We start from the raw sequence: 26,655 nt of genomic DNA, 5'->3' as shown, positions 1-26,655 counted from the left end.
AGCTTATGGACTCTGGATTTACGGGGCTTACTCCCTGGTTGCTAAAATGAAGAAAATCATCTGTGGGGGGAACTCTTACTGTCAGTACCATATCCTTCCCCCTCAAGCATCCTTTGCCAATTCTAATGGTTTTGCCTGTCTTTCAATTAAATAACAATTCTAAATGTGGATTAAAGACTAAGTGTACCACAGAAAGTGCTCAGTCTCAATGCAGTCAAAAGAGAAAGGTAAATATAAAGATGACTATTAGTAGAGGCTGGAGACGGGAGGACAAATATATCTCACCAGATTTTTTTTTTCCCTTTCATTTCTTATGTTTGAAAAACAAGAGTAACTGAGTTTGCCGTAGATATTACTGACATTTGTAATTGGGGCAGGGCAGACAAGATTTGTATGTCAAGACAGCCTCTTCAGAATTTGCTGATGGGAACATTCTACTCAAGTTAATGACACCCCCCCCCCCCCCCCCAAGCTCTAAAGTCACAGGAGTCTCAGGACAAAAGATCTAAATTCCAGATACAGAATTATTTGAAAGTGTACACAAATTTACTTCTCAAATACATTACGTTTCTTTATCTTCCACAGGCTCAAAATTCAGGAAATTGTGTGTGTCAGAACTGGATGACTTGTCTTTTTCTTGCTTGATTCTTTTGAACTATTTCCATAGAAACTTTGGCTTCATACAATGGGATCGGTTCATCCAGCTGAGGCCTAAAGTGGAACAACATGTCAGAAGTGCCTGGTGAGCATGCTTAGATCAACAGAAATATTGCAGGACTACTGCTATAGACTTTACTTTCACTATGTAAACTTTACTCCTTAAACAAAATAAAAGTTTTATAGCTTTGCTTGGGTTCAGTAAAGAAGGGAAGAGCCCAAAAGCAAACAGAAAAGAGAAGTTAATGAAAAGATATCCTTCTTAAGGGGTAAAAAATAGGTGGTGGTGGAGAGGCTTTTGCTCAACAGCAATACAGTCAGACTGTATAGAGGTAAAGAATCTTCCATTCCTACTTTATTATGGGAGTCTTCATACATAGTGAAGCTGTTACTCTTCTTAGAAGAGTATTAGACCCATCATCTTCTACAGCCAAAACCATTTCTCAGTCAGACATGTTGCTGAGCAGCTAGATACATGCTCTTCCTCCACCAAGAAAAGAATATGCTGCCTTTGTTAAATTTTGACATATAGCCTAATCATGGGATTTACCCAACCTCCTTGTGCATTAGCTTGCTGTATTACAAACAGAAATGGACCATAAACTGCTCCATATAAACTATGTGAGGCATCTTTTCCTGAGTATCCCCCTATAAATTTGCAGTACAGTGCTGGCAAGAGTTATCTACTCTAATGCTGAATTTCATTAAAAGAAGAAAATAATAAAAAAAAAAAATCAAATCACATCTCACCTGAAAATGCTACTTGATAATTTCTCCATTATATCTTCTAAGATGGGTAGCTAAGAGGACCGTCAAGGTAACAACGTATCTACAGATAAATCTTTCCATAATCATGTGTGCTGGCAAGAGCCCTGTACTGATACAAAACCAGCAGGATCAAGGCAAAAATGAAAGTTAACCTTAATGCCAATCTTTAGATCACCTTTATGCACTTGCTTATATATCATAAGCCTCCTTTCCTGAAATAGTATACAGAAATGAAATATGGAAAGTAAAATTTCAAAAAATAAGGCAAAAGTGTGAAGACTGACAAATGCAGGCCACACTAGTTCAAAGTTCGTCAATCAGAATGGCAGCTGTGGGTTTTGTGTAGAATGAAGAGGACAGACTTTGGTACCAATTAACTATCCCTACTCATCATACAGACATCTGAGGTGAAAATCAAAAGAAAGTTTGGAACACAGTGAGTCTGTAAATTCATGGAGCAGCACTGTGCATCTGTAAGGGATCTCCGAGTTAATGACTACCATTCATGGCAAAGCAGCAGATGAGGCTGTATTTAGTCTTTATATGAAACTCAAAAATTAATGTCCCTTGGTTCATTTTTAGAGCAATCTGGTTAATATTTGAAGCTCAAGTTATTTTAAAAAGCAATCACCTTGTGTTTTCTTCAGATGTTATTAATGCCATATGCTCAAGAATTTCACAAGATACACAGATCCAAAAAAAAACCCAAACCTAAACCAGATTTTTCCTTTCAACTTTAAAGCCTGTTGTGATAAAATGTGCTGTTGTTATTAAAGATACCCCAGGAGACGACAGAAGAAATATTACTGTTTAGTCAGCTTACTTCTTATGTGGATAACTACTCAGTAAGTGTTCAACAAAAATACCAAACGATAAATTGATTCTTGATAACCTGCATCCTATAAACATTTACTTAGTGTGCCTGACCTTGCCTAAGCAACTTTGCAGTTTAGTGGAGAAGGGAGGACCTCCTTGCAGTACAGTTAGCTGTTTCACAAATATGATGACTTAATCCTCACCTGCCTCTGCCGTTCTGCTAAACTGCAAAAGTGATTCAGCAGATCTCAGTCTGCAGTGCAGTAAAGAACAGGGAGGGTCCTTAAAGCCATAAACAGAAAAAACCTCCCAGTACTTGAAGTGATCCACTGAAAACTATCGTGCCAGTAGAAAGCTCAGAGTCCAGCTGCTAAGACCAAATGTAGGTAATGCATAATGCAAATGAAGGAGGCATTCCTCTGCCCACACCCACATCTTTGCTCAATAAATTTTATGTACATAACATTACAAATAAGGAAAAGGTTATGAAAACAAAATATTTTAACTTTTACAGTTAAACTGATTGCATTCAGATTTATGGATGATGCATTTACTGCCCAAAAGAACAAAAAAATTAAAATCAAAAATATCATATGCATAATATAAAAACTTATAGAATCAAATCTTAAACTAACGGGGTCAATCTTAAACCAAAATACTGCATTTTCTCCAGGATGCATGTTTTCTATTTCAGCACTGCTTTTAACAGAGCATGTGGAGACACAGAAGGAATGCAGAGGCTAGCTTAAACATGAGGGAATGTTACATTTCAGTTACACTCTAAGCTTAACTGTGCTGAACTTTTATGTCTGTCCTTATGTGACTGAGTAGAAGAAAATCTGTTAGTTGGTTTCTCAGTTGTATTTCCATCCACTTGTATCAGCAGTCAGTATTCAAAAGGACCATCGAAAGGATATAGAGATACTTCCCTTGCTGTACATTGGACAAGTTCCATATCTCATCATTCAGAAAGGAGACAGTGGCTCCTTTAAGAAACAAGGAATGGCTGTCTGGAGGATCCAGCTATAACAAATTGAAGAACAATGTTATTTAGTTATGTTTTCCTATGTAAAAATAGAGGATAAATAGTTATTTTATGCAGATGGTTAAAAAAAGCCCACAAACCACCCTTTGCCCATACTTAAAACTTAGCAAACTTGTGATATTTACAGCTTTAAATGATACTTTTCTGTCTTGTCAAGCAGTTTAATACACTCAGCCAAACAAAATAGGTCCTTTAAAATTTGTCAGTACAGCTAAGCCATTAACATCGCTTACTATCACCTCAGAGAAGACAACCCCGAAACTGTCCTAAAGGAAAATAAAAAATGTTATTAGTGCTGTCTACTTCCCATTTTCTGGATGTGAAAATTTTCTTCAGTGAAAAGTGATAGTGTTACCAGTGAGAAACCACTCGGCCATGACCAAAGCTCACAGACACATCCATGGATGTACTGTGGTACAAACTAACTTTCTGATACAGTATCTTTACCTGAAGATTTTTTTCTATTGTAATCCAGTGTCCCCCTATACCAAGAAGAGTTATGATATCATGCTTATGAGGCAGCAACTGTGATTTTGAAGTTGATTCATCTTCAGCACTATATAATTTCACTGGGGAGGAGGGAAAGAACAAAATTTATTTCAGCTCAGAAGAAAATTCGGTTCAGAATGAAACAGCCATCTCTTCCTGTACTTAAAAACACATTATCTTGGGATTCTTTACAATCCTGTGTCTTCAGATACAAAAGAGATGGAATATATGCACATAAATACACCCAATGAAAGACACCTGTCTGGAACACCACTACAAATAGATTATGCTGCTAGTCACATGAGAATATCTGAGAAAGTAGACGATTTAGGAAATTCAATATATATTTATTTTAACACATTTCAGTGGAACTCTAAGAAGTTCTTCAATTATTTCAGCTAAAAATAGTAACAAGAAATTTCAAATGTGATGGCTGCTTTAGAATACAGGTTGACAGTACTGGTGACTATGGCGTAATATTTGTATTAAAATAAGGTAGCATAAACAATGATGTCACAGCTCTACTCTTTAAACACATTTTTTTCCTTTTCAGTTTTAATTATAGGAAAAATTCAGAGAAATTTAGCAGATGACTGACAGTATCAGACACTTCCTCTAGAGGGTGGTATGAGGAGATCTTAAGGAGATTGTGCTTAAGCAAACCTATTGAATAAAGATATGTACATGAAATTGCATGGGAACAAGTAAATGTAATCGTTTGAGGTGATGCAGCCTCCACCTATATTACCTGGAAATTCTACTACTATTACCACCACTACCACCTAATAGTGCTCTGAAGACCAGTTTTTCATCCGTTGCATACCTCCAGCATCCAGAACAATATCCACTCCCAGGCCACCCGTCTCTTCCAAGCAGCTCTCTGCCACATCAATCTTGCCATTTGACACATCTATCACACGAGCTAGAAAGAGCAGCACATTTGGTTAACTACAATAAAAATGCAGAGTTTAGATTCAGAGCAGAACAAAGTTTCTAGTTACTGAAAGTATTACAAGCAAGTTTGCAGCCAAGTCAAAAAAACCCTAAATAGCTATTAGCTTAATGCAGAAATCAAACTCACAAATCTGTTTAGGCCAAAAAAAATAAAGTATGCCATAACAAGAATTGGAAATACTTCTGTAAGTTCATTATTTGCTATTTTTTCCCAAAAGCACCTTCAAAAATAGCAAGTTCTGGAGTGACTAGCCATGTTATTGAAGAAAAAGAGTGGCCAAAAGATAAGGAGGGACCTTATTTCACATCTCCCAGCTTTCAAATTTTCTATCAAATAACCATAGCAGTAATGCTTTGGAAGAGCTTTCCAATCATTGTTTTCTTCCCTTAATCTCCATAAACCCCACCACTTCCTGCTCATCCCTCGCAGAGCTCTTCTCTTGTTTCCATATCGCAGAGGGAAAACAAAAACCTATCCTCTCTCGCATGGAGCCCTGTCTCACAGTGCAAGTCAGAAGTAAACATGTAAAAGCAAAAGCAATTCAGTCACTTGTGAGGCAACGACTTGATGTTTCTTACGATTCCAGCAAGTCTTTTATTCTTATTATATCCATCTTTTCTTTAAAATAATGCTTAGTAACCTCATTATTTATCTCACAGCATGGATAAGCTCATTAATGTATTACTTTGTGCAAGATATTTTTAACCTCTAAATAGCCCCCTGGGTCATAAATATTTAGATAAAAGTATTTACATCTCTTCTTGAAATATTTCTGAACTGAAAGTCACTAATACATTTTCTTCTCATATATCTGTGATACCATATTTATAGATGGTTGTAAAGATAAACCATGGAATCAGGAATAACTAGGGCAGAGAAGAAGCAGATAAGGTTCTTAGGTCTTTAGTTTTGGTTTATAATTATAAGGTAAACCAAACATTTAGAAACTAAACAGACCAAACACATCTTAGCAAAATGATAACTGAAACAATGTCAAATTTGGAAGCTCATTTCCAAGGCACAATAAATTAAACTCAAATTTGCAATCTTTACTTACCCACTAAAGGCTGCCGTACACCTTCTTGAATTTAATCAAAAGGGTGGGAAGGAACAAGAGAAGAAAAACGGTGAGAAACAAGTCATTAAGAAGAATATTAACAAATATTCTTCTTAATGCTTTGGGGTTTGTTTTTAATCCCCCTTCCAAACAAATCATAAGATGCTTTCAGATTTTTAGGTCAATCATCCAGGTTTTTCACTGAAGTCAAACTATGTGGCTAAGGAGAACAGACATGGTCATAAGATGTCACATTAATTTAGCAATGATAGTCACATTTCCTGTATGCAAATAAAACCCCACAATATCATTTTCTTATTAGTTTCTCAGTCAAGAGGTTAAAAAGCTTTTCTTAACACGGCAATTTGACATGGTAAAAGGTTTCTGCAACTAATTTTACTTTCTGAGAATAATTCTGATTTACAGACTCAAAGCCTGACTATCAAACTAGAAGGCAACAGTTTAATCAGTTTGACTATTTCCTGATTTCTGCTTAGCAAAGATTTTCAGTTTTGTTATTTGAGTCAATACAGTAATTTAAACTGTATTCATCAAAATCCTGTTCAATTTCCTTCCTAGCAAAAGGCTGTAATAATCCCTCTCCACTATGGAAAAGGCTGAGCAATAAATTATAATCTAATTTTCTATAATCCTTTGTCACTTATGCAAAATTTCTTGCAAAGAATTTTAAAATCAGTTCAGTTTCTTCTTGCACAACTTTTAAAGTAACATTATTCTGACCAGCAAAAAGGCTTCAGTTTCTCTCCTCTTTCACTGTTGGTGAGAAGTAGCAATATCAGTATTTCCCCAACGTGCTACCAGTGTGCACTCTCACACAGTAATTTCAGCTACAGAGTTTAAAAACTGTCACACAAAAGATTTAAGATTTGCTATTTTGTTTGCTGAACAGGCTCAAGCCATGGAATCACTAAGGAGTTCTTACCAGAAATGTATCCACTGAAAGCTCAGTAATGGTTTTAAAGAAAAAAAAGAAAACCCAAACCAAGCAACCAAACAAAAAAAAACCAAATAAATAAAAAAAAAAAGGTGACCTAGGGAACAGAAGAAATAGATGTGTGTGTGTGTATCTATCTATATATTTTTTTCTTCTGTTTTCTAACAGAAACTCATCATATTATTTTGTAACGTTCTGTCTCTAGTCTGAAACGTGGGCATTAAAAGTTCAAAACTGGTTGTAATCCCCTCCTTCATACTGTTATTATATTTACTCCAGAGATTACTGGAGAGATGTAAGGACCCCACCCTGTTGGCCTAAATATAAAATCCTTAAACACTAACAGGAACTTCTACTTCAGGCACTGGAATCATATTTATTAAAACACAAAACCCAAAACAAAAAACCCTGAAGTGCAAGAATAGTGAGTGGCTTTTTGCTTGCACACTCAAACTGTTTCTCCTTTTAATGTTGTAATCAGGTTATATCTCTTTATTTGGAATAAAGATAAAATTAACATTTTTTCCCTAATGTTTATGTTCCACAAACATTTGGAAAACTGCTAAATGAAACTTCTATAGTGCAAGCACATACATAAGCAATGTAAGTGATGGCCTTTTCACTGCAAGAGATGGTTATTTCAGCCATTTTATGAAGCAGCTGGTTATGCTATACACTGATAACTCAAACTGCTGCTCATTGACAACTGACAAACTCTTTCTAAAAGAGTTTCTTAAACAAAGAACCCAACACTAAACAAGCACAAAACTAAAAAAGCCTCCACACGCAGGCAGGCATTAGAAGCCAGCTTAGATTCAGCTAGCTATGCTTGGGTTACTTAGAGCATTTATTTTGTCTTAAGATTCACAGAACTTAAAAACGCCAGCAAAAAGTAAGTATGCCAAGCAACCCAAAGTCATATTCATATGTACTGACAGGATTATGATAATAAAATTGCAAACTCCTTTCTTAACTAATAAAGTTTTCATATCATTAGCAAGATACAACCCTAAATTATTAGAAAGCAAAGTTTTAGGTCTTTTGTATTTACTCTTTCACCCTGAAACAGTTGGCATAACAAACCTCTACATAATAGCAGCATTCACAAAAATGCATTATGTTCTGATGTCTATAATGTCTACTAGTACAGTAAAAAAGAATTCTGAGATAAGAAAAGGAAAAACTAGCTTTTCAGACGCTATAGAAAAATGTAGAGAAATAAGTCTGCCGGGTCTTAGAGGAAATTATGACATCCCCAGCACAAAACTTTGCAGTTCCCTATTGAAAACCGCTAAGGTCAGACAGCAAAAATGTCTTTCCTGCTCTTGTGTAATAACCTCTGCACAGCACTCCACTTCCTGCTGCATTATCAGCACACCAAAGCCACTACTGGAAGAGCTAAATACACACTTGGTAGGCTGGAAGTGAATCACTCCCCAACACTGCAGATGTGTGTGAACGTGCAGCCCCAGAATGCATTTGCACACTGTGTTGTCTCTGTGCTTCCACTGCCAGTTCTGTTCTTGGGAGCCAGCAAGGAATTGAAATTGACAAGAACTCTGTTCTCTCTGTGTCTAAAGAGCAGCTCTCTGGCTTATTTCATCCCTCTGTTAGCTTACTATTCTTGAGCCAGCAAGGGAGAACACAAGGACAATACTATGTGCACCTGCATATCAGCAATGCCTCATTTTAGTGAGTCACTAAGAAGAGAGGAGATTTGAAAACAGCTCTAATTCTCCACTTGGAAAGCAAAGATTGCTGACAATATTAAGTGAAAAAAGAAAACACAAACCAACCAAAGGAGAAAGGAGTCAGAATGAGGGACAGCTAATCTTGATATTAACTTTTTAATCAGATCTCTCCTTAACCCATATATATTTTTATTGCTGCAACTGTAATGTATGTTGATGTGATAACTGACTACAGAATGCTTTCCCTCAGAAAATGCTCTTACAAGAGATGCAGCTACTCTTTACATATGCCTCTTTCAATGGTAACAAAAATCATACACTGAAAAATAAACTTGGCAATTATACTGTGACAGTCTTTGCATTTTGAGGAGGCAATAACAGACAGTGGTTTTAAACTTCTACAGGAAAGTTCATGGACTGCAATCAAACTGGACTTTGCAATGCCATCCTTTAAACTGTCTGAATAAAGAAATACTCTACTTTCCTCCACTCTGCAGCATCGAAATAGGAAAAGGTCTGTTCAGGAAGGATGTTAGTAGCTTCGTATAGTCCAAATAGCACTGTTACTTTCAGGGACACCACCCTTCTCCTTCAAACTTAAGTATCAAAGAGAAGAAATGGAAAAAGTCATAGATGAATGCAAGTATTAATGTCTAAAACAAAGTTCATTTAGGACATAGGAAAATGCAGAGACTTTGACTATCCTGTCATAACAGCTACTGTTATGACAGTACTTGAAACAGAGCTGCCACACAGCTTGGTAAAATACTATCAGAAGTAATCTGAGTCTGATGAATACTGTATCTCAGGTATGTGATTGCATCTGAACTCTGGCTCAGGTACCTAGATTACATAGTGTGATACTGGTGCTTTAGTAATGCTTTCTTCTTGTTCACAAGCAAACAGTTTATAAAAAGACTTCTGGAGTAGTTAGGCCAAAATGCAGCACTCAAGCACTATAGAAAATAAGAAGATACTGTCATTACAATTTAAGTGAAGAATAAAAATGCCATTAAATTCACCTAAACCAGAAATTAAATACCTATGGAGTACAGAATAAATTTTAAAACTATTTCATTAGACTATTTATAATTTTGTGTTTCAGTTTGCAGCTACTTGAAATAAGTCTCTAGACTAAAAAAAAGTATTTTGAGACATTCTTCAGCATAAATTTTAGGACTGAAGAATATAACTTACCCACAGGAGGTCTGAGCCTCTCCAGGTGCTGCTTATCTTCAAGACTGTATGCAGTAGAGATTACTTTAGCTCCTCTGTGTTGTGCTAACTGAATAGCTATTGTACCGAATGGCTGCAGAGCAAAAAAAGCAGATGAATTTGTTTACAGCAACAATTTGATACCATTTAAGAAAGATTATACTGCAAAGAACATTCAGAAGAGTATCTCAAAATGAACTTACTCTTTTAATAAAACACATCTAAGCCAAGGTTTTGAATATTCATAGATCTGCTTCTGTTCCAAATGAAGCAAAAAAAAAAAAGTCTTCTCATTGACTAGAAAGCTCTGAACAAACTTTCAGTAACTACTGCTCTTCTTCAACATAGTATCGCAGGTTCTGCTTTAACTAACACAGGTATCATAGCTGCAATTGTAACTTGTAGCTTTGGGCTTGCTTGCTTGTTGAAGGAAGAAGTGCTACCAAGGAAAAAGCCCCAGACACTTTTATATTATTGAATCTTGGCTGAGGCAAGCTCCCCATCTTCATTAGCAATAAAGACTACAGTAATGCAAAGGAAATTATTTAAGAAAAGTTAAAAAGCGGTGGGAAAGGAATAAAAAAATAAAAGCACTTTCCTCCAGTTATACCTAAAGGCCTAAGGTAAAACTATGTCAATATAAAACACCAGGAAAGAGTTACCTCTCCTCACTACCCACACAACTTGTAAAGGACTATATTCTTGGCTCATTACCTTCTGTGGGAGGGCCCTTCCTATTAATCCATTAAGGGTGCAGCCAAGAGTAACATATAAGGCTTGATAAGTTTAGTATGTTGTAAGAAATCCAATTGTTCTGGTGATAAGGCAGTTATTTACAGCAGAGGTAATCTTTCTGTTCTGAAATTGTTATTATTGCACAGTTGTTACCTACACTTGCTCCGTCCATTACAAGTACAGTTTTTCCAGGAGAGACTTGAGAAAGGTAGTGTAAAGCTGTGTATGCTCGGACACCATCACGGACAGTCCCGGCTGCTTCAACCCAACAAACTTTTTCTGGTTTACGAACTAAGTTTGGGAAAAAACAAACAAAAAACAGATGGGGGAAAAAAAAAGCAGCAAGTCCCTGATGTTTCACTCAGTTATTTTTCAGACTTCATCAATTTCTAAAACATGAAAGAAAATTATACAAGTCAAATCATCTACAGGTGTAATTATGATTAGTTCACAAAGGCAATATTCCGATATTGTGGCTCACGGCAGTCTTAGGTCAGCTAAACAGAGTCAAAGTGGAAAAAGGCAATTATTATTCCATGAATAATCAGTTTGCTTTTGCAGCACTCACGCGAACAAGTTCAGATACAAGCGCAGTACTTAAACAAAGACAGATGTGTACCTCCTCCTATAACCTCCTGATAGAAGTGATCTGAGGAGCTCTTTTTTCTGTGTCAGAGTTATTTTTGTGAAAACTTACAATGCAAGTTCCAATCCACGAGTTCCTAATTCTCATTCTCTATAGGTTACAATCTACTTCATAATCCATTGGTACAAAGAGCTTATGCAGGTTGGAACATATTTTAAGAGAGATAAAGGTCAATATAACATTATTTTTCATCTCTGCTTTCTGCTGTCTCTACCTACAAGATGCTTCAGAATTTTCCTATTCTATCAATATGCTTAGAAGGAAGGTAATGTTAATGAAGTACTCTATTAAATAGAAATCACAAGTTCAAACACCGTTTCCCATGTAAGCAATTTAAATGATTTAGCAAAGACTTTAATGCTAAGCTAGAAATCATCATAGCCCAGCTGACAGTCTGGCACAGAACTGAACTAAGTAAGCTCAGTCCTCTTGAAGGACACGACAAAGAAAATAGTGGAAAGGTTTGGTCTGTCGCTTTAAGCATAGGAATTGACAGGGTAGCGTGAATCAGGGAAGCTATAAAACAACATGAGCAATGTGATCACCTGGGATCATTTATCTGTGCTGGAAAAGAATTCTAGGGCTCATCACCAGCATCATCACTATTTGTGCCAGTTCATCCTATTTAGCATGAAGTAAACTACTGCAGGTAATACAAAATCTTAAATATTTTCTGCCTATAGTTACTGTGCCTATAGATAAGGCAGCACAGACCTCTAGATTTCATTTTGCTTGATTTGTACTTTTAAGCGTTATCAAGAGTAAACCTTGTTTTTTTTCCATCTTCGTAAGTCCATGATTATTTTGCAGAAGCTGCCAATAGCCAGTCAGGAGGATTTCATCTTCAAACAAGCCAACATAAATAATACCTCTTTACCTCTCATATATATGTTAAAAAAAACATGGAGAGGATATTTTACCATATTTTATGCAGTTTTACTGTAGGGATTCTGATTTGGCATAAACAAATTCAGAGGAGTCACCTTTAATTACACAGGTTGAATTCATGGACAGGCACGGAAACAATATAAACTAATCTGAGCTAAAGACTAGCTTGTTCAAAGTAACACAACAAACCGCTGGGAAAAGCACAGAGATTCCCAGATTTAGTATCCTACACGTTAAAGCACTTTATGCCCAGAAATGGGAAACTGGAAATTCACAATAATTGAAAAAAGTGTTTCAATCCTAGGATTTCCCTGATCCTCAGTCCCTGAAAATTCCTTTCTCCACCTTCTAGTCAGCTAATCTTATCCCATCTTTTAGTCCAGTCACAACTGATATTCCTGACTGGGTCAAAGTGAGGAAAAAAGCAAATGTCTCCTTACTTAATTTTGTGACAGATGAGGTGAAGAAAAAGCAGAAAGACAATGGAGCAACAAAAAGGGAAGTTACAAGGGGGTTAAAACAAAAAAAAAGGCAGCTTGTGTGGTTTGGCTTAAGGCAAAACATTAACCCATTCAATCTCAACAGCAAAGAAAAATCCCTTGAGAGTACATAGTATACAAAGTTTCTATGAAAAGGTGGAGTAGACACAATGTCTGAATGTTGCTATACAGAACAACTTTGCCCATAGCTCAAACTTAATTAACTCCCTATTAGAAAAGCTAAACTGAACTCTAAAGATACAGTAAATATAAATATTGGCAAGATATATGAACTACTTACCCAAATAATGCTCATGAACTAGAATAACTTCACAAAGACCAGACTCTTCAGAATCTAAGGGCAAAATTCCTGGGAAAAAAACAAACAAACAAACAAACAAAAAAAAAGAACATAGACCTTAAATTTCAAATAAGCATACATTATAACCAAAACAGGCTCCGAATGAAACTGCCAGTCCTGCTTGGGCTGTGGTTCTGTTGCCCTCCTGTCAGGTTTTATGACAGGTTAAGAAAACTTGGCTAGGTAATAGGCTATCATCTCCATGGGTGCAGTGCACAAGATGGTTCCAAAGGTGCTCCAAGCAGCATTTTGGATTTGGGAAGAGAAAGAATGGGGACACTACTCAGTGCTTTTTGCTTCTGGCATGCTTCATTTTTGTCAAGTCATGTCTGAACCCACTTCCCACTGCTCTCACTCTGATGAGTGCTCCTATTTTTGCTCTGGGCCATGGCCGACAAAGAATGAAACCAAGCTCTGTATTGCAGACAGGCACCAACCAAGCCACATTGCAGATACCTCTACACTTCCATCCTGGTGCCTGCACATGTGTTGTTAGCAAAGGCAGCAAAAAAGGGACAGAAAGAAGCAGAGAAAGAACAAGCAAGAATGCATGAGTGTAAGTTTTAAAAAGCTGGAATAGAAAAGAGGAACTGAAAGAAAAAAAATAATAAATAAAGAAATCCATCCTGGTCATAAATGCTTTTTTCCTGCACTGGAAAAGGAGGAGATTCATTAAGAGTAGGTTCTGGCATTCATTCAGTCTTCTGAAATACACGTACCCTCTATCCTCGGTAAAACCAGTATTTTCTTTCCTCTTCTTACACTCCATTTAGATCAAAGTAAGGACTTTGGCATAAAATCCTCAGCAAATCTGGCTGTTTCCAGGCTTTCACAATTGCCATTAAAAATGGTTACCCTACAGTGCTTGTATACATCTGCTGATCTCTCAAGGGTTTATCTATAGAATAAAAGTAATATCAAGTCTAAAGTAGCTATCTATATCAGCTATTGTGCAATTAGGAAATAATGCAAGAAGGGCAAGAATCTCAGAACAGAACATACGTTCTTACAACAACACTATTGATTCTGTCTTACTTTCATAACTTAGGTCATTCTCTAATCCTTCAATTTAGCATACAAAATATAAACCTGTGAAAGAATGTCTTAAGAAATACCTTTTCTATCCTAAAGCATCATTCAGTTTTTGATGGTTAATACAATATCATATTTCAAATGTTAAGAAAAATTTCCTTATAGAATACTAAAGTAGCCTTGGCACCTAAACTAGTTTACATTCTAACATCTTACTATAGAAAAAGCAAATCAGAATGAATAATCCATGAAGTGATTCCTTTTCTTGACAGACGCAAAAGTTCAGGAACAAGTCACATTAGCTCCTAACACTCAAGACAGCCTCCAAGGAGTCATTATACGTTGCTATAAACTCACATTGATTTCAGGGTCTCTAAAACCATTCACAAAAACATGACCCCAGTAATAAGGGAAAGACAGGACATCTTACGAACTGTCCTCTCGGTGCTTACAGAAGCTCCAACTTACATGTTACATGCATCAAGCATTTGCACAAATGCAAAATTAGATTTTTCACCTTACCTGCCAGAAATACTCCACAGAGTGTAGGGCTTTCATGCATTGATTATTTATGTATTCAAGAATGAGGCATCTGGAAGAACTGATAAGCAAGTGGCTAGCCACCAGCAAATCTAAGTAGGTATGTTTATATTTAGGTTCATGTCTCCAAGTATTTGTAGCCAATTTAACCCTCAGAACATTCTTGCCTACACTTATTTTAATGAGGAAAATGGCAGAATTGATTGCTAAAAGATTCTCAGAACAACAAAGAAAACTGACTGCAACTTCGAAAGGAAGTCAAGAATTTATCTCAAAACAAAAGATTTTTGGCTGGTCCGAGGTTTTACTACTGCATTTTTTTTAACCAAACAAATGATTATGTATAAGAGAATACATTACATAAGCAAAGAAATCTCTGGAAAATTAAAGAAGGATCAGAAAACCTTTGAAAGTGAGAAACAATCCTGGTTTGATTTTAGGAATAGATTTAATACACCAGGAAACTCCAGTGAGCACAGAACTACTGTTACACACAAAAAAAGAAGAGATTCATAAATAAGAACCATATTACCATATTATTACTGTTAAACTCAGTAAGGAGTATATACCAGGACTATACCCTTTGATAAAAGGACAGGCTTTTTTTGCAAAATTCAAGTAGAAATACTTTCCTGACAATTGGGTATTCTGGGACTGTTTCACTTTATTAAACACACAGCTAAGCAGACCATTTGGCAATAACTCATTTTCTTTTAGATCTGCTCACTCATAAACTACAAATAAACTCAGAGCAATAGTACCCGGGAAGTGTGCTCATTAAGGAAAGATTTACCATAATAGAAATGTTTCACTCCTATTTTTTGTCTATACTGGATTCATAAGGTTGAATAGCTGTTTGAAAGTAAATGCCATGAGATTTCAGTATTTAAAGAAGTGGGTTTTCTTTCTTTTTAGGGCTAAAAATACATAATGCTTTTTTCTTCATCTTCTTATTTCCCTATGTGTAATTCTGACTTTTCTGTACCTGCATTCACAAGCATTTGGTATTTAAGAATAAAAAACACAGACAACAGAAGTCTCAGGCAAAATGAATCTGCTTCTTTCATGACCCAAGTAGATATGCTAGTCTCTTAAGGTGAGATTCAGTCTAAAGTAGCTCAGCTGATTCAAACTGCTTATTCTATATTTGAACTAACAAGAATGGAAAAAAGTTCTAAATCACAAAAAAGCCCAACAGCCACTTTGGATGTCACTTATGACCTCTCTGGTCCACAGTTATATTTTCAGAAGGTTTCTTTTTTTTCCCTCATTACTTACTGAAACTATATTCCTTCAGCTGCAACAGAAGGTGATTGAAACATAAATACTATTTAAAAATATTCAACAGATGCAGCATATCTCAGTGAGATATTTAACCAAATGAGCAATAATGTTCACGATAATGATACTATTCATAGTTCAAAGTTAATTCATATGCAAGACTAGAAAATGCCTTGCCATAACTGTTCTACTTCATTATATAAAGCAAAGCCTCTTCTGTATATCATAAATGGAATATTAATTCCCAAGTGTAAGGATTATACTATTTATTCACTAAAAAAAGGTAACAACCACACATCTTATTCCATTAGATTTAAGCTAATGATGTGAAGGGCCTGCAAAATTCTGACCAGGAAAAGGAAAGCCCTAAAAACTTTTGGTCTGATTTTTTACCTGGAAGTTTGTTCAAACAACAAACAAAAAAAAGTACAGCAACTACCATTTGCCTTTCTGATGGGCTTCTCTGACAATAATGTCATAGCAGGATCATAAAAGCACTGGTCCCCTGTGGTTAAGTTAGAGGAGAAACAATTCTGCTTTGTAGAACTCCACCAAGCAGTAAAAATGAAGGGTCTGGAAAATGAGCAGCTTGAATCAGTGCTTCTTTTTAAATGTGGTCCTGAGTATGTTCATTGCTTTTGGCAACTCAGAAAATCCAGCAGAACTGGTGAACCTACTTGCATGTTTAAGCTAAGACCACTCTCTTATTTCTTTATTCAAACAGGAATTGACATGACTTAGAAGAAACTGAACAGTCTTCAGTACACTTGAAGAAAAGATTCATCATTTGAAGTTCAAATTGTATTTTTATATCATTCTTAAGAAGCCAGGCAATACAAGTCTGGACTTTGCATTATTGTTTGTATTACTGGTGACTGAAGTAGGACCATGACAGACTGCATTAGCCATGGACCTGAACTTTCAGTCTTATAACTAAAAAGCTTCCTTAAGAGAACACTTTTAGAATAGAATTCTCATTTAGAAGAGTTTATTCATGTGACACTAGTTGAATTTTTGAAACTATGTGTCTAATTGTAGCTTTAGAATGATTATAACCTCAGCCATTCATTATAAAAAGATTACTGAGCTAGTTGATAAGGCAAAAAAGCATTAACTTACCTACCACTTCATCATCGGGCTGAAAAAAGGTCACCTTTCTTCCAACTCATGAAGAATATACGAAAGGAGGAAGGAAGGCATGAAGAGAAATGTTTATAGATGAAACTGAACATGCATTTGAAAGCACTGTTTATCACTAGCTCACAAACCTAAAAGTATACCCTGCTAGTGATATTTTTTCCTATTAAAGACACACATACCAAACCCAAATGTTTAATTCATTAAAGTCTGGCACCCCATCCACAAACAGTTACATGCAAGCACACACTTGTACATATTTTTGAAAGATCCAGGCTTTAAACTACACATCAAAGGTGGCTATGCCAGTGAAACACTGCAGAAATTCCTGAATGTTACTTTGTCTTCACTATTCCAAGGAATGATTTTTATAAATAAAGATTGTTACAGCATGTGCAGGGGAGATCTTAAAATCTCTGTACGTTTTATTTAGAAAGCTCCCATGCACTTTTTTCCTTTTTTTTTTTTATTTTTTAATTGATACACAGGAATTACAATTCAGTTCCTTTTTTTCCCCTTACTTTCATTTAAGGATCATTACTGACTTGGGGGAAGCCTCATGAAGAAAGCATGAAGTTCCTACTGCTACAGGAGTATCATACAAACAATGTTTATTTGTTCTGGATTACCAGACCTTAATTTTTGCTCCATACCCTCACAAGGCAATTATAGAAACTCACCTTCCAAAACAACTCCAGAAATTTCTCGACCAACAGGTAGAAGCTCCTTCTCCAGTTTAATTTCTGATAAAAGCTAAATGAAAATAATGGTTACAACATTCTTACTAAGGCTTGAAATTTGCATGTTTATTACCATATTGCAGTGTCTGGTATTCGCAGTAAGGAAGTTGGGCCATTACCAAAATGTTACCTGGGGGAAGAAAGTACACGCATTCCTCATTCAATATTAAAACCTTTGCACTGAGTTTCTGAATTTAAATTTAGAAGCATAAAAAAAAATAAACCCAGAGAGTTATTAACAGGCAAGCCAAACTGTGACTTAAAGTCAGTATGCAGAGGATGATAAAAGGGATTTACTGTAAGAGAACTCATAAATGACAACTGATCTTTCTCCATAAATTAGGAACTAAATTACAGGTGCTTTTTATTTAGAGAGATATAAAAGAGAGATATGCAAGAATACCACATCAATCCTGTGCCTTCCTTCTCAGCAGTAAAGCCATATCCTCAGATGGCATAAATGGAATTGTGCCCATTACCAGCCAGGGCCCTGGCTTAGATCTTCAGCGGAAACTATAAACACCTCTAGCTTTTAAAAAATACAAATAAGCAAATACCTTTGTATCTATCCAGCTCAGTGCACAGGCTCTAACTTGTACTTTCACATCATTGTCTCTTGTAGGAGGAAGGTTTTCCTAGGACAAATTTACAGACGTTATATTATACAATGCAACATGAATGTGCTAGTAGGATTTTCTCAAGCTCTTGAAAGCACTTTTCCACAGAGTCTTTGTTTTAGATTGTTTTGTAGTCAGAACAAGAATTTACCTTTTTTTTTTTTTTCTCAATTAAAAGAGAGCTTATATCACAATGGATTTACACACCATTTTGAGTACACAGAATCATGGAATGGTTTGGGTTGGTTGGGACCTTAAAGGTCATTCAGTTCCAACCCCCTGCCATGGGTTTGGAACACACAGAAAAGTGTTCTGCCAGTGAAGCCTCCCCTAAGTATTTCAACTTTTGGTTTGAGGATTAATATCTGAAATGATTTTAAGTAGCTGAATACTGCTAATTAAAAGTATTTCATTAGCCAAGTTGAGGTCTGGACTAAGGACTCCATACTGCTGTTGAAGAGCTACCTCAGGTCCTGGAGGCAAAATCATGTTATTTCCATGTTACACTGTAGTCTGCAGTGTAGACATCTGTTGAAGTTAAACAGTTAAACCACCAGAAAGTCACAAGAGTGCTTTGTTTCTGCTTCTGAAGTTAAGATGTATTCTTAAGTGTTTACGATTTCTTTGATTTTTTTTTTTTTTTTAACTCTTCCAAAGAAACAGCTGTTGCTTTTCTCCTAGGCTTAGCAACATGAACAGTAACCTCCATCCAAGGAATACTGAGCTGAACTTTTTCTCACCCCAGCTGAGTTAAACACATGCTGCTCCTTTAAAACTGCAAGGCATTTTGCCAGACTGACCTCCTGCTTCTCACACAAACCAAAATGGGTTCTCGCTCTTCATTCCACAAAGCAGAAAAGCCAACAGAAAAAATGTTGAACTATACAAATACGGCATCTTGTAAAAAAAAAAAAACCACCAAAACAACAACCAAACAAAAAACCACAAAAAAAAAACTCCCACCAAACCCCTCAAAAAAACCCAACCCAACCCAACAACAACAACAAAACCCAAAAAAACAAAACCAAACCAACAATCCCACCCCCCAAGCCCCAGACCAAAACCTCCCAGAACTTAGAATTTAAAGGACTTGTGTAATTTATGTAAAGATAAGGTTATATTGTCTTTTGGACCTATGCTTTTGGTAGAATGCTCATAATAAAACTGCTTTTCTTTATAAAAGAATACAAGTCTTAAGAACGAAAAGAGATAATGTAATGTCTGTGCTGTTAACTGGCTCCTGCCTTCATAACTATGTCATTATTTAATTTATGGTGCTTGGTTAATTTAGCAATTAACCAAGCCCCATATAAGGAAGGTTTCCTACGGAAGTTCTTTATGCAAGATACTGATTTTTTGTTATCCACCGTCTGTTCTTCTAAAGTCTCCTCAGCCAACTAGCTTTCTTATTTCTTGCTTTTGTCAGTATTTATTTCTATTTACAATGAGGATTCCATAGTGCTGGTCATTACACAGACAATCTCAGAATCAGTTCCTGTCTGAAGAGATCTAAATAGAAAAGTAGGCAGCCAAAGTCTATGCCCATGAATGAAGTTTCAGGGTCTGCTTTAGCTTACAAAAGACTGTACACCAGAGCTGCCTGGCTCACTTGTTGCCAACATCTACACATTCCTATACCCTTCTTTGTGTTGGAGCTAGCAACCATGGCGCCACAATGATACGAACTTGTACGAGGTACCTGGATAAGTAAGCTGATCCATCTTACCTTACAGCTGCATGACTCATAAAACCATTACAAGGAAGAGACTAAAAATGTGCTGCTAAAAGATTAACAATTTTTTTTCAGCAAAAGGACAATTCTATAATTAAAGTAGATAGAAGACTGCTCCATGAATATACACCTTGTTTATATCAAAATTACCCATCTAATTGCATCCTTCTCTTCAGGCAGTTTATTAGATGTGCTTCACTACTGGGACTTTATAAACTGCTCGAGCAAGATTCTCACCAGTGCTATATTGTTTTATTTTCATCTATGGCTCATAGGTATATTTAGGTATCTATATCACACAGGTAATATACATAGGTATATTTAGGTATCTATATTACACAGGCATAAATAGGTATCTATAGCAATTTCTTTTGTACCTATATTAAAGAATACAAATTCACACCCTCAAAACCATGTAAGAGTTTTTTCTCCTGTTCAGACACCCACAATGCATCAATATACACTCACTGACATCCTATTTTAGGCTTATGCCACAGCTGATGTATACAAACTTGCCCAGTTAATAGCTACATCAAACTGACAAAGACCCTTAGCACAATAGTTTCAGCTAAATTTGACAGAAAAATAGTTACCTTCTTGTTGTCTCTTTAAGTTGTGGGAAAATAGGTAGGTTAGACAAAAGTGACTTATTGATGCCTCTGAGAATAAGGCTGCACTGTGATCTCAATCCTTGCTAAAGGCAAAGCACTCGCAAGAAGAAAGCAACAGTAGAAACACTCTAAACACAATAATTTTTCTGGAGCTATAATTCTATTTTTTTCAGTGGTCAGAAAATCCAACCAGGAGATGGAAAACTATATGGAGCCAGAGTACATTTGTTACACCTGCAAAACTTGTTCTTAAAATATGGACAGCAACACTGCAAGAAATCTAGCACTGGTATTGCCAAGTGCTACATGATGATGGCAAAATACACCTCCCCTACTTTCATTTACTTGCCTGTGTGCAAAGATTACACCAGTTCTTTTTTAACTCTACGGAAGAATTAGGTGTTACAATTCCCTTGTGGTATTCAGCCAGGCTCTCTTCTTCTACTGAATGATTAATAGCACTACTATGATCGAAACTCACTCTTTCCTGGAAGACAAATGTAATTTCCTCTCCAGGTGAATTCTGCTGACCATACAAGGCCTTCATAGTGACCTGAAAAAAGATACAGCAACCAAATTGTAACACATTTGGTATCTATAAGACAAACAGGTTACTAAAGCTTTATATTACTTTATAAGCAGAACAGTGATTGTTTGCAAGCAACACAGGACCTATTAGTCTTTCGAATACGTAAGATCTAAACCAGATCAACAGACAAAGCAAAATATATGGTGTTACATGCAACAGGTTACATCAGTATTGTTGACCATAATACAGCAAATCTTAGGGTCTGAGGATCTACAGCAAAAGGCAATGAATGATACACAGGATTTAACAATTAGTGGTCCAACGCAGCAGATCAGTTGGTTGCCACACAGGCTGGAAGGCATATAATTTGACTAGCTCAGACAAAGGCAGTGCAAAGGCAATATAATCAGCAGGAATATGAGGACCTTTATGTATAATTTCACTAAAAATCACAACTTGGGGTTTAGGTCTCCTCTCCCAAGTCGGCATGTGTTGTCCTCAACAAACAAGAGCCTTCTGGAGAGAAAAACAAAACAAAAATCAAAGTAAGAAGAAGATGTCTCCAAGTTAAAGGAAAAATAAAAGCAGAGACCAGAGAAGCAGGAAAACACACAGCCATTACATTGCTGCACTAGCACTTCGGGGGACGCTCAGTGTTGAGGAGACGGCCCCTGGCACCTCGCCTTTCAGGAGAGCAGCGCCGCAGCCGGGACTCGGCACAGCCCCCGCCTGCCCCGCAAGGGGCCCCAGGCTCGGCAGCGCTGGATCATTTCGCCTGGTTCCCGGAGCGCTGCGGGCCCAGCATCCAGAGATTCCCCGAGTGCAATCGCCGAGCTGCGCCCGCTTCCCTTAGTGCTACCGGCCACACAGCCACCGTTATTCCGGTGCTTTACCACACCGCAGAGCAGCTCGGCGACAGGGAAAGAGCCAACGCCCCAGCAGCGCCCGGCTCTGTCTCCGCAGCAGACCCTGAGCGCCCACCGAGACGACACTAACCCCAAGCGGGACACCCACCCTCCCTCGCTTCGGGTTCTACAGCGGAAAGAGTCCCCGGGGCCACGACAACGCACCAACAACCCCCCGGCAACTCCGCGGCTCCGCGGTTGCCATGACAAACCGTTACTTCCGCCGCGCTCCCACCTCGGCGCCCTCCGGCGAGCACAAGCACCGCGCCCCGCCACCCACAGTGAGCTCATGACTGGAAGCTGCTGCCGCCAATCAGCATAAAACAGGGCATACGGTTGGCTAGAACGGTTGTCACTCGTTACAAGAGGCGGGAGCAAAGAACCTTCTTCCCGCCCCGGCTGTACACGAGACTACGAGGCCCAGCAGGCTGCGCGGCGGTTCCCTCCCTGCGGTGGATGAGAGCGTCCAGCGGCTGCCCTGTGTGACCTGGGAGCAGGGCAGAAAGCCAGGACACGGCAGCTGGGGAGGGCTGAAGAGGGTTAAAAACACCGTCTTGCATTACCCCTATGGTAAATAAAGGAGCCACCCGTCCCCGCAGGCACGTCTCACTGGAGGCGAGGAGGGAACCCCTTCTCCTCCATCACCACCACACTCCGGCTCCTCTCCCTGCGCGCTGACCCCTCTCTGGGCATAGAGCGCGGGCCTGGCGGAGCCCGGATTGGCTGGAGAAGGCCGCGTCCCCGCGGAGCTCCGTGCCTCTGATTGGCGACACCCGTTTGCCCGTCCGGCGGTGGGGGCGGGAAGGAGGCCGCGGCCGCGCGTCAGTACGGCGGCTGTAAGGGTGAGCGCAAGCCAGGGCTCCTCCTCCCCGCCCCTCCGCTCGCCAGACGGTGGCTGAGGAGGCAGCGGGAGGGAATGGTGCGTCTGGCGGAGGCGGTGGCGGACGCCACTCCGGCTCCTCCATCCCCCCGCCTTCGCCATGGGTATGAGTAGAGTCCCCCGGCCTGCGCAGATATGAGGTACTGCCCAGCAGCGGCGGGAGGGGGTGGTGGGGAGAGGAGGAGGGAAGGGCACGACGGTTCACCTCAGGCCAACGGCGCCCGGCAGACAGCCGTGGGGAGGGGGAGGCAGTGGCGCCCCTATGGCCCCCGCACGATACCAGAGGGCGGGCGTGTCCCCGATGCCTGGGCCCCCTGACAAGGAGCCGCGTGCCCGCCGCAGAGCGAGGCGTCCCGCTTTTCCTCGTCTCCCCCGGTTGCCGCGGTCGTGGGCGGCCCGGGGGTGGGCGCAGAGCCGTGAGGCGGGATGCGCCCCCCGTGCGAGTCCGGCCCCGGCGGGCTGTGTGTGCGCGCCGGCTGCTGCGCGCTGGGGAGGGCGCCGCTGCTTGCCTTCCTCTGGCTGCCCTTTTTTACACTATTATCCTTGCTGGTACCTCCCCGGAGTGGGTTTCGCGGGTGCTGTTTCGCAGCGACGGTTTTGTGGGTAGAGGAAAGCGGGGCGATGCAGCAGAGGGAGCGCCCCGGTTCGTGTGCGCTGGCTCGGTGGTAGCACAGCCCTCGCCGTCACAAGACAGCCATCGCTCCCCGGAGGCAGCCGTGTCCCGGCCACCCGTGTCCTCCGGGAGATCTCGGAGGTGGAATGCAGGGGGTGGGTTGTGCGGCTGAGAGTAGAGCGTTTCCATTTACCGTGTTAAATAACAATTATTCCTTCTGCCTCTGTGCTCTATGCCCTTTCTACACATACGGTCCGCCCCGGTGCGAAGGGAAGGAGGAATGCTATCCCTTACAGCTTGAAAAGGGCACACGACCAATTGAACGAGGGAGTGTTGTCAGGGCATCAGGAAAAGGAAACCGGTACATGGCCGTTTTTTTTGTCCCTTCATTTCTGTTTCCTCGTATTAGTAGACAACTTTGTGGAAAATATTTCCTGTGGACATCTTTTGTTCTGGTTCAGCTGCATCTTTAATTTGAAAGAAATGTGGTGTTTGGTTTTAGAAAACAGTATTTTCTTTGAGCTCTATCTTTCTGTGGGGCGTGGATGTCACAATAGGGAAAACCCTTCCATCGATCGTTAGAGAGTATTATTTAGCAAATCTTGCTGGTAAAATAACTAGCATTCCAGATGTGGTAGTGTGGTACTCATTGAAGCGAGATATGCTCTGTATTCCTCTACTTCTTCCCACCTCCCAGTTCTAAAGTATGCTTTTTGTTTTGATCTTGTATGGCAATACGTATTTAAGGTAATAGCTATGTATTTTTAACAAAATATTTGAAGTCAGCCTCCAAGGCATGCATTTTTTCCTAAATCAAAAAGCTAAACTGTGTATTTTAGGTATTGGTGACTCTGGAGAGTGTTAGACTGTGCAGTGTTATTCCACACTGCCTTAGACAACCTTTCTTTTTGTATTTTGCCTTTTTGTTCTTGTCACCAGTAAATTCTCTTGATGAACGTGACCTGGTGATGTTTTTATGCAGTATACTTTTTAACATATTAGTAAATTGATTACTGAATTTTTCTTTTTGTTTTAAAATGCTCACACTGCATCTCCAAGTCCTGCTTGAGGGGATAAGTTATAGAAGGAGGAGTATTGCATGTCAGCTGTATTCAGATCTCCAAGTACAGGAGTAGGGGGGGGTATGCTTGCTCATGGATAATGAAGAAGTGTACTGATTGCATGTAGAAGTGCAGGTAAAGAAAACAGTTGCGTTCCTTTTGCAAACTCTTAATCTAGGATATGCAGTCATCTATGTTTAGGCATGCATGTAAGTCAAAGCAGCTTGAGCCATTTTAGCTTGCGTGATTAGCACTTGTATGCTCTCACTGATTTTGGCAGCTTTACAGGGGTCATGTTTCGTACAGATGAACTGTTTCTGAACAGTTTCTGCAGTGTATTACGCTCAGACTTCATTTGAGCTGAGTGGGCTGCTCTTTGCACTTGCTGCTTCGCAAGCCACACTTAATTCTTTCAGTTCTGGTGTTCCTTCTATAATAGCCCAGTGTCTTTAGTTCCAGGTAAGATCCTTTTCAGAGTAGCTGTGTTTTCTTGATAATTTTCCTTTATATCCTGGTTCAGTGGAATAACTACTTAGTTACAGTAAAATAAGAATTGGCACCTCAAAATAAACCAGTGACATGCAGAACCTCTTCTGTCTCTTGCTGCTGTTAGCTGTTTGGTGGAAAGTCTGTATGCCCTTTCCTTAATGCCTCTAATCATGCAATTAGGATAGATTCGGATTCAGGAAAGAATGTGAATGTAGCAATTAAATAATTCCAGATTACGATGTTGAATAGCCTCTTCTGATCTATCTTTGTACTGTAATCATGAATTGTAATTTTAGCTTCTAGCAGGATAATGCCCATGAAAACAGGAATATAAGAGTTCCATTTGTAGAATAAAAATCAAAATAAAGCAGGGAAAATGTAAGCAATGGCTTGAGGGATGGGGAGAAGCTCATCATGGAAAGTTATCTACTAAGAACTTTTGCTTATGCTGTCTTACTAATACAGGAGTATAAATCATAAGCAGACAGATTTGTTTGTAGTACACATTTCAGGTGGGGGTGGCTCAGTAGTTAACCTGCATGAAACCAGAGAGATCAGATTTTATTTTTTCTTTTTTTTTTACTATATGAGTAACCAAAGATTTCTTCCGCTCCTGTTGTCTGCTAGAAGCTTTGAATGTTCATTGCTATTGTATTTAATACAGCTGCTGAACTTGAAATGCCCCCTACACAGTAAGCTGCTTTTGTTTTTACTTGCATAGCATGAAATTGGGTGGTGTGGTAGACAATTAGAAATTTGGTCCAGTCTGAGATCTAATGATAAATTACTTCTGCACAAAAAACCTTACTGTGAAGTGCTAAAATTTATGTTGATACGGGGAAAAGGAGTTACCCTCTTAGTATGTATTATACAGGGCAAAAGTAGTCACCCTTTTAGTATGTATGATACAGGGCAAAAGTAGTTACCCTCTTAGGAATACATTTTGAAAATAAGAAACATACTGTTTTTTTTGTTGTGTTTTTTTTTTTTTAAATTAAATTACAAGAAGGATATAGCAGATTCCACTGATTATTTTTGGGTGGCATTGTTATGTTATTGTAGGTATGCCTTGATATTTTAATTGTGGATTGCAGTGTTCAGAACTGCCAATCTTTCCTGCAACAAAACAAAAACTGTGTATTTTTGGAGTGTACATGTAGATGTTTAGTTAATCCATCTGTCTAGATTGAATCTCTAGACAGCTCTGTGTGTGTGGAAGGCATAGAGTTAGTCAAGTTTTTGATAGACCGTGCATCTTTTTTATAGGAAAGATTAGTTTCTAATTATTGATCTTAAATGCTTTTCTACAACTGGATTTTTTTTTCAGTGTCAAAGGATCACCTTCCTGACCAGAACAGAGAATCAATGAACATTAATTAATTTTCTGTGGGAAGGAGTGAAGAGAGGTATCTTTTGTCTTCCCCAGGAAGAGAGTTTTTTCTATTGGTTTGGGCTTTTTTCCCTTTTATTTCTGATGCGAAATGTTCATTTTTAGAGCATTCTCTTCATTGCAATCAGTCAAAATGCGAAACATTTAAATGACATAGTATGCACTTGACTCGTTTTTCTCTTATTAAATATGTTAAACTTTTATATGTTGGACATTTTCTGTTTTCATGTGTTGTAGCTAAGGCAATTGGATTAATTAGTGCTCGTGTCATTCAGTGATCACCTTTCCTTTTCTCTGTAAAGTCAACTTTTCATAAGCATTGTGTGTGTAAAATGTGTGTC

The 26,655-nt window shown here is 38.6% G+C and overlaps 2 protein-coding genes across 13 annotated transcripts in view; one reads left to right on the top strand and one right to left on the bottom strand.

Annotated features, from left to right (window-relative positions):
* Nucleotides 1–524: 524 nt before the first annotated feature.
* CRYZL1 (crystallin zeta like 1) lies at nt 525–22,147 on the bottom strand. 5 transcript variants are annotated; one of them, XM_057410132.1, is made up of 15 exons: nt 22,094–22,147; nt 21,402–21,489; nt 20,929–21,000; nt 18,045–18,122; nt 17,428–17,500; nt 16,730–16,774; nt 12,698–12,766; nt 10,541–10,674; nt 9,631–9,742; nt 5,788–5,811; nt 4,599–4,697; nt 3,734–3,855; nt 3,159–3,264; nt 1,408–1,457; nt 525–711 (listed from the first exon to the last, which is right to left on the bottom strand). In XM_057410132.1, the coding sequence occupies exons 3-14, from the start codon at nt 20,992–20,994 to the stop codon at nt 1,417–1,419; spliced, it is 969 nt and encodes a 322-aa protein (XP_057266115.1). In that variant the 5' UTR covers nt 20,995–21,000; nt 21,402–21,489; nt 22,094–22,147; the 3' UTR covers nt 525–711; nt 1,408–1,416. The 5 variants fall into 5 exon arrangements, with proteins under 5 accessions (XP_057266115.1, XP_057266111.1, XP_057266114.1 ...); XM_057410128.1 differs by having other exon boundaries at nt 1,408–1,453; XM_057410131.1 differs by having other exon boundaries at nt 1,408–1,453; nt 5,788–5,808.
* A 514-nt stretch (nt 22,148–22,661) lies between these two features.
* ITSN1 (intersectin 1) overlaps nt 22,662–26,655 on the top strand; it is a 136,853-nt gene continuing 132,859 nt past the window's right edge. For 3 of the 8 annotated variants that reach the window (XM_057410109.1, XM_057410110.1, XM_057410108.1), the window contains exon 1: nt 22,665–22,901. The gene's annotated coding sequence lies outside the window, so the exon portion shown is untranslated. Of the gene's footprint in view, nt 22,902–26,655 lie in introns of all 8 variants that reach the window. The other 5 variants (XM_057410112.1, XM_057410106.1, XM_057410105.1 and 2 more) reach the window with 4 other exon arrangements.

Source organism: Pezoporus wallicus, unplaced genomic scaffold (genome assembly GCF_028554395.1).
Source record: "Pezoporus wallicus isolate ANWC-B61680 ecotype Strahan unplaced genomic scaffold, APGP_CSIRO_Pwel_v1 contig_7011, whole genome shotgun sequence".
NCBI lineage: Eukaryota > Metazoa > Chordata > Aves > Psittaciformes > Psittacidae > Pezoporus > Pezoporus wallicus.
This window is presented reverse-complemented; position numbering and strand designations above follow the sequence as displayed.